The sequence below is a fragment of the Eschrichtius robustus genome, chromosome 7 (genome assembly GCF_028021215.1).
Source record: "Eschrichtius robustus isolate mEscRob2 chromosome 7, mEscRob2.pri, whole genome shotgun sequence".
NCBI lineage: Eukaryota > Metazoa > Chordata > Mammalia > Artiodactyla > Eschrichtiidae > Eschrichtius > Eschrichtius robustus.
The window spans coordinates 123143027-123151621 of NC_090830.1; the positions used below are offsets into that span (position 1 = coordinate 123143027).

General features: G+C 46.2%; 1 protein-coding gene across 1 annotated transcript; it reads right to left on the reverse strand.

Moving 5' to 3' along the window:
* Positions 1–496: 496 nt before the first annotated feature.
* Positions 497–3254, reverse strand: LOC137767796 (AT-rich interactive domain-containing protein 1A-like). Its single transcript, XM_068549052.1, is given in 4 exon segments — positions 497–1650; positions 1653–1972; positions 2286–2305; positions 2307–3254. Coding segments are annotated over 4 exon segments (2262 nt in total). The 3' UTR covers positions 497–676.
* Positions 3255–8595: the final 5341 nt, after the last annotated feature.

Below are 8595 nucleotides of genomic sequence, written 5' to 3' on the forward strand. Positions count from 1 at the left end.
TTAACTAAAAACATTTTTTTAAAACTACAGCTTGCTGCTGACCCAGCGTTTTCTCTTGTTTCCATGTGAGACATTATTATTACAGTATGTTTACAGTATCAGGGGTACAGTACAGTACATGAAAGGGTCTACACTCTACTGCACAGGCCTCTGCAGTGAACGGGGTTTGTCCACAACTGTGAACTTCTCGGTTCCTGCAAGATTGTGAATGTACAACAATAAACCATACACAGTTCAGCAGTCACCATTTTTGTCCTTCAGGGGTTTTTTTTTGGTTTTTTTAACCATTAAAAACATTATGAAATGTGGCATCCCCTTGATGCAAGGACTGGGAAAGCCATTTTTATTTTTATTTTATTTTCCCCAAACTCACTGTAAACGACGGTAACTTTGGTTAAAATTAAAAAAGTCTTCTATGTAGGCAGAGCTTTGTCTTTTCAAATAGGGCAGGGTCCTGAGGGGAGTAAAGTGAGGACGGAATAGAAAGATCGGGAGGAAGAAGGGGCGAGAAGGAGGAGGAAAGAGAACTAGGAGAGACTTTTTTCCCAAGGGAGAAGCTGGACAGCACAGGGTAAACTGGATTCTGAGGTGGTTTTGCATAAATAAAGGGCAACAGTCAGTTTCTAAGTTCTCCACACACGCACACGCACACAGGGAGGGAGGTGTCCCACGGCTGTCATGACTGGCCAATCAAAAACAGTACATCGCAAATGACTTGTGAAACCAATGAGTTCATCGACGGCGATACTGAGATGTCCAACAGCCATGACTCGTACAGCGTGAACTCCGAGTGGCTCTCGTCCACCGTGGCCAGGGCCAGCAGCGCACGGGCAGCCCATCGCATCGTGTCCACACTAGTTGGCTCAACGGGCGGGTTCTGCTCCAGCGGGAGCAGGCTGGCCTGGCTCTGCTGGAACCGTGTGGCAGCAAGGCTATCCTCCAGGAAGCCCAGGAGGTTACCGATGCTGCCTTTCTGCGCTGCAATGGCACGGGCTGCCAGGCTGTCACCCTGTGCCAGGTTGGCTAGCAGTACTACAGCCATCTCCCGGCACACCGGGTTCTTTCGGTCACTGAGGGAGCGCACCATGGTGCTGTACAACTTCTCCAGGCGGCTGAAGGGGGGTGTGGCCAGGATCAGGTCCACATTGCTGTCCTGGATGCTGAGTTTGCTGAGGGTCTCCAAGACCAGTCTCTGTGGGGAGAGGACGGCGTTGGGGCCCAGGGTGGAGAAGGGGTCCTGGGCTTCAGCTGAAGGGCAGACTGCCCAGTGTAGGAGTCCATCCAGGACAGGCAGGCAGATGCTCTCGGGGTATGGGGAGAGGTCCACCTGTCCCGAAATGTTGGCGAGTGTGACCAAGGTGTTCTCCCGAAGCATCTCCAAGCAGTCCCACCAGCACTCCACTTTGCTGCAGCTCACCCCTTGGTCCTGCTCCTCCTCCTTCTCAGAAGTCAGTGGCGCCTGCTTCCGTTCTGGGTGCTTGTGGTGCAGAAGGATGAGCTTGCCCAGGGTCAGCAGCAGCCCCGGGTGTTTGGACATCTCAGAGTCGTTGCCTGGCATAAATGACAGACTTCGGATGGTATTGGAGACACAGATGCAGCGTCTGGCAAGGGAATCCTGCCAGTCCAGAAGGGCACACAGTGGGGTCTCTCTTTACTGTGGGGTTCATCCTCTAGGATCTTGATGTTCCGATGGCTCTGTGCTGGGCTGATGCCAAATGGGAACTTGCTGCTTTCCTTGGTGGCCTCTACACTCTTAGCTCCCTCCTCGGTCAGCGTGCTAGACCGGGAGGACAACATGTCATCCACAGTGGCTGTGACCCGTTTTTCTGGAGGGCCATCGGTCGGGGGGCCCTCCTGCTCTGTTGTCCCTGGTGTACCCTCTACTGCTGTGACATACTTCCGAGTGACTGGTGGGCAGGGTACCTGAGGCCGGGAAGGCAGCAGCTCTGTTTTGCTCTCAAAGTGGGTCTGGGGGCTTCCCTGGTGGTGCAGTGGTTGAGAATCTGCCTGCCAATGCAGGGGACACGGGTTCGAGCCCTGGTCTGGGAAGATCCCACATGCCATGGAGCAACTAAGCCCGTGCGCCACAACTACTGAGCCTGCGCGTCTGGAGCCTGCGCTCCGCAACGGGAGAGGCCGCAACAGTGAGAGGCCCACGCACCGCGATGAAGAGTGGCCCTGGCTCGCCACAACTGGAGAAAGCCCTCGCACAGAAACGAAGACCCAACACAGTCAAAAATAAATAAATAAATAAATTTATTAAAAAAAAAAAAAAGTGGATCTGGATATGCTCAGTGGTGTCCCCCGCCACCAATCCGCCGGTGCAGCAAGCCACTGTCAAACTCCTGCACGCGCCCACGCTGACCTGAGCAGTCCTCCACAAACGGGTCATTCTTTTGCATGATCTTTACTGGAAGCCTGTCCAACTTACTAATCAGTTTCTCCTCACTCTTCTCTGAGGCGGCTTTGTCCTTGCCCACAAAGGCCATCTCCTCACCATTTTCAATTACTTCCTCCTCTTCTTCCTCCTCTAGTTTAGGACCTAGAAGGTATTCCTCCTCCTCCCCCTCCACAGGAGCTGGACTAGACACTTTGCCGAACCTCCCAGGGTCCAGTAGTGTTCTCCGTCCTGGGTCACCCACCTCATACTCCTTTAAAATGCCAAAGATCTCAATCGGGCAACATCGGAAATATTCCACAAGGAGCTCTAGCAACCCTGGGAGCTGACTGGGGTTGAAAGTCATGATGCTGTAGTTATCATACAGCAGGATGTTAATGGTGTCTAATGCCCACGTGCTCTCTGCCAGCAGCCCAGACTTGCGGGACATCATTACCCGCCATGCCTCCGGGGTTCCGATGTCTTTCGTCGTGAGCCGCCTCCTCTGCTTCAACACAGGCTGCGTGGCTTCAACAGAGCCAGGTGGGAAGGTGATGTCCCGCCGAATCATAGGGGGCTGCACAGGGGCAGGTGCTATGTGTGAGGCAGGTACTGGGGGACCTGGCTTCTGCATCTTCATCCCAGAGTGCAGGAATGGAGACTTGCTAGGAGAGGTGCGGTTCTCCATTGGCCGGGGCAGGGGAGCAGGGCTGGATACCTGAGGAATGTGATTCTGCATGCTTGGTGGGAGCTGGTAGTCGGATGGAGGGGGACTTGTCATGGGGAGCACGGGGGCAGAAGGACCATATGGGGGCTGGCGTGTGCCATGGGAAGGCCATGGGCCTTCATGGTTGGCTCTCTGATCCGTGTGCAGCATTTCATCTGTTCGGTTCACGCCCTGATAGGCAGTGCCTTGCGGGGCAGAGCCCGTGCTCTGCCTGTTGGCATAATTGTGAACAAGTGTTTTTTAAAGTTCATTTCTCAAAGGTCAAAAATAATTTATTGTGTGTCAGTCCAGTTTGGAGAGATGAGAAAGGTGCTTTGTTCTTCTTTTAAATGTGACCGCACAGACACATACACACAGAATTACAAAAGCTTCTTAGGCAAAAATATATGGTCTAGGTCCACAGACTCTTACCTGAGAGCCTGTGGGGGCAGATACGTTTTGGAATTCAGGATTTGGGGGATTCTAGGAAGACAATACGGTACACAGATTACATATTACAGAACACCTTAAGCAGGGTCCCAGGTCAGCATTCCATAATCAAACATTAATGTCTCTGCAGCAAAATGTATGATTGTTCATACTGAGTAGATAAATAATGACTATAAAAAGCCTCATGCCAGTTCAGGTCAGATGTTACTGCCAAATGAGTTCAATTCAGGTCGCATTTACTCTCAAGTGAGTTATGGAAAAAACTCTATCTTCAGAGCTTTCTAGATTTGGGAATTGAGAGTGAGAAATTGTGGACCTGTATTATGAAATATTCCTTCGTAGAATGTCATCTACTCTTTAGGGAAGGCAATGAAACATATTTAAACCGACCAAATATGTTAAATCAATTAATTTACAAATAATATTATTCAATAAATACTTGTTCAATGAGGAATAAACACAGTTATTTAAACAGTGACAATTACAGGGAGATTTGATATAATAGGCTACATCCTGTTAGCAGACATTAAGAATGGCCGAAGGCTTGGGGACTTCCCTGGTGGTGCAGCGGTTAACACCCCACACTCCCAATGCTGGGGGCTTGGATTTGATCCCCAGTCAGGGAACTAGATCCCACATGCACGGCACAACTAAGACCCAGCACAGCCAAATAAATAAATAAATGCATATTTAAGAAAAATAAAAGAACAGCCAAAGGCTCGATAGTGATTGGTGGGCAACTTATTTGCAAACAATCAACAAGAGCCAATATGTTATACAGCCAACCCACTGCTTGTTAGCGGCAACATATCAGCTATGAAAATATCCTTGATTAATTCAAGGCTGGGGCTTCCCTGGTGGCGCAGTGGTTGAGAATCTGCCTGCCAATGCAGGGGACACGGGTTTGAGCCCTGGTCTGGGAAGATCCCACATGCCGCGGAGCAACTAAGCCCGTGAGCCACAACTACTGAGCCTGCGTGTCTGGAGCCTGTGCTCCGCAACAAGAGAGGCCGCGAAAGTGAGAGGCCCGCGCACCGCAGTGAAGAGTGTCCCCCACTTGCTGCAACTAGAGAAAGCCCTCGCACAGAAACGAAGACCCAACACAGCCATAAATAAATAAATAAATAAATAAAAATTGAAAAAAAAAAATTCAAGGCTGATTTCAGAGAATCTCAGGATTGGAATCACTTTAAAATCACTGTAGTCCAACCACCTCTTAGAGCAAAGAATCTTCTTATCCTTAGGTCAACAACCCCTTAAAGTTACAAAAGAAAAAAAGAAAAGGGAAGAAAGGTTATGATCTTCACCCCAGAAAGATGCACATACATGATAAGTGTCACAATCATTTCCAACGGATCTACTGACCCCGCGTTCAGAATTCCTGCCTAGATGCTTGCCATATTTGAAAAGAAAGCTAATGTTTTATAATTTCACAGCAATCTTAGTACCCTGGAGAGCTTCTATATTTTAAGTTGCTCATAAATTGACTGTGGTCATATGTTTCAATGGCTTCTGTGACATTTATCTCAACTTATGATTTTCTATGCAATATTTATAAGATAAATATTTTTGAACTCACTGTGACACTTTGTCTTTACCATAAATGTTGAAAAGAGGAAACCTAATGACATTTTTTGGCTTTTCTTTTTGTATTTTTACATCGCACATCACACACAACTCAGACGGGGGAAAGAAAGAAAAAGAAATCCTCTAAGGAAAAAACATAACATTTCCTGCTAACAATTTATCAAGCAACAATTTTCAATTTGACATTAACTGGAATAGGAAATGATGGAGTAAATTTTCTAAGTGTGGTGCTGTCACGGGAGAAAAGACTTATATTAGTCTCTGGCATCAAATCATGATTTAGATTTGTCAGTATTAGGCACACCATTTCCTTTCTTTGACATTTTTAGGCGTCTGATAGGAGAGGATTCTGCGTGTGCTGCAGTAGAAACTTCCTTCTATGCACTTATCCGAACGGTTCATCAAGAGCATCCTTCTCAATCTAAACATCTCAAAGAGACTGGCTCACCAACACCAGCACCTTGGCACACCTGAAGGAGTACCTGAACTCCACAATCACATCAAAAAGACTGATTTCTCTTTGTGTAAGAAATTAAGAGAGCAATGGTTCCTGCTAGGCATGGACAGAAAAACTGTCCTGCAACCTCTTTCCAGTTAGTCTGGTGAAACTGAACATAAACTGTCCTAAGGGCAAGCTGGAGCCCAGCTGAAATCTCACCCTGTTACTAGGCATCTTCCAATAGCTTGCTGCACTGTCCTCATGTCCATACAAGGACTATGCAAGGAAAAGACCAGGCAGGTCAACAAAATCACGGCCAAGTCAGATGATGGGCTCCTTACCCTTCCTGCATGTCGTCTCATCATCAGGCTCAGCCCAGGGCCCAGGGAAAGTGATGAGAGCAATCCTTAGGTCAAGTGGCCAAGGGATGTGAACGGTTTCCCTTCCCATTGTTGCCCTTGAGGACCACTTCTTTGCCTCTCCCTGTAGGAGAAAAACTCTCAACCATAATAATTCATGTGTTTGGCTTGTTCCTTTGCTACCATTCAGTGTCAAAGATATATCATGACTATTACAAAAGACAAAATCTGACGGGATCTTGAAAGCTTTATGCTAAGTGAGAATCAGACACAAAAGCCATATGTTACATTATTCCATTTATATGAAATGTCCAGAATAGGCCAATCTATAAAGACAGCATGTGGATAAATGGTCACCAGAGGCCGGGGTAGGGGGTCATGCAGAATGTTGAATGGGTGCACCATTCCCTTTGGGTGATGAAAATGTTCTGGAATTGGAGAGGAATGATGATTGCCCCTTTTCACATGTACTAAATGCCACTGAATTGTGAGCTTTCAAATGGTTATAATGGTGAATTTTACGGTATTTGTTTTTTACCACAATTAAAAGAAATGTGATAGGGTCCTTTTCTACTAGGCTTGCATTTTTATTTCTGTAGACAAAAACATATAAGACAAAAATTGGAGAAAACATTTCAACAAAAGACAGAAGGGGAGAAAATTTCTTCTAGCTTTGAAAATAGTTCAATTTGTTTTTATCAAAGTTGAAGGCAAGCAAGGGAGAATCTCAGTCTTCATGAGCCAACGCAATTCTCTCATCTTACAGCTAAGAAGTGAAGGCTTTCGTGGTAACCTGGTCTTGAGAGCAGACGTCCAGATTTGAATCTGGTTCTGCCAGATTCTGGCCTACCACTAGTCTACATTACTGCCTGTGTGACTTGAATGCATTTACTCACTCTCTCTGAATCTCAGTTTCCACATCAATAAAATGGGCCTGGAAGTCCGCAAAAGGTCACCAGACCACTTGTTGATAACAGCAAAGCTAAATTTATCAGAACTTGGTGCAGTAAGGGAGAATGCCGTCTTGACAAAATCTTCATTTCTCAGAAGAGAAAGCCAAAATGGATATTTATAGGGTTTTAGGATCTGGTCTCAAGTGACTTACAGCAGGTCTTTCAAGGTGGAGCTGACTGAGATGGGGCAGATCTCGTAGCATCATAGGATCAGTGGAAACAGCAGGGCGAGGGGGTCTTGACTAACTAACTGTTGTTTGAATAGCCGGCTGTTTACCTGTTGCTTTGGATAAACTGATCTGCAGGAATTTCCTGAGGCAAACTGTGCAATTATTATTGGTTTACAATCTTATCGTTCCTGAGGGAAGGGTTCCTGGAACAAACAAGCAAGTCATGTTGACATGGGTAGTCTCAGTTCCAGGCCCTAAGAGTTCTGTCACGTGTGATGTAGGGGGCCTCAGAGGTGCTATGGTTATATGTCAAGCACATGACCATTGCCTACACCCAACAAATCCTTTATTTTCTCCCAAAATCTCACCACCATTCCCACTAAACACTTGCTCCTAGATGGTGAATCTCAGCCAGAACTAGAACCAAGTCTTCTGCCTTGCTTTCTAGAACCCTTTCCATGATTGGGTTGGGTTCCACTTCTCCTGGCATAGGCAAATGAATTCAGCCACAGTAAAAAGCCCCAAGTATTTTTGCCACACTGAATGAAGAAGCAGCAGAGCAGAATGGTTGTGATGCCAGCAGACCTGGGTCTTAGGTTTTCTGTCACTGGATCTGACCTTAGGCCAATTATTTGCCTCTTCAAGCCTCACTTCCTCATCTAGAAAACAAGGATGGCCATGCTTAGCACTCAGTACATACTCACCTAATCTTTTAAATTAATAAATCCATGCTCCCAAATTCTAATTTCAATTCCTTCTCTCAGGTTTGACAAAGATGAATTTTTGTTTTGTTTTGCACTTGTTCCTTATCTTCAGAGAGGACCTTGGGTGTGGCTCTCGGGATGCTGAGAAAGCAGCCTTTCCAATGGCACCCGGAGCTTTCCTGCTCAGAGGAAGGACATAAAATCCCCTGGGACATGAGGGACCCACAGAGTTTAAACCAAAAAGGTTCACATTATTTAAATAGGCAGCCCCAAAGTCTGATCATCTGAACCTCATCAAGCCTAAATTCTCTGTCTGACTACTTGCCTTTTCTCTTATCCTATGACTTCCAACATCCTTCATGGGCAGAGCCGTTGACATTTTTAGCTACTCCCTTTCAACCTGATTTACTGCCTAGGGCTCAAGTACAACAGTTTTTGTTTCAGTATTTATTTATATAAACTAGCAGTTTGTCTGACCTGTAGAATTACCCACATCTATATGGCAGGTTAAATCTATGACAGGAGAGTATTGCAAATAATTCCTATTCTGGACACTTCCAACGGAAGCATCAGAAAAAAAGGCCCCCAAACTAGGTATAGGGACCTGCATGGGTTCTAACACCCTCTGCTCCCAGTAAGTTTGGGGGAATCGTTTTATATCTCTTCACCACAATGTTGAATTTGAAAAAGGCTGCTGGTTGAACAGGGTAACAGCTAAGATCTTTTCCTAGCTCCAATGAGCTGTTAACTACCTACTTTTAACCAAGGGTGTTTTCCTGAAAGTTCACGCTCTCCTAGAAGGCAAACCCAGTAACTCTCTAATGGGTTTTTTAAGAGATCAAAATTAACG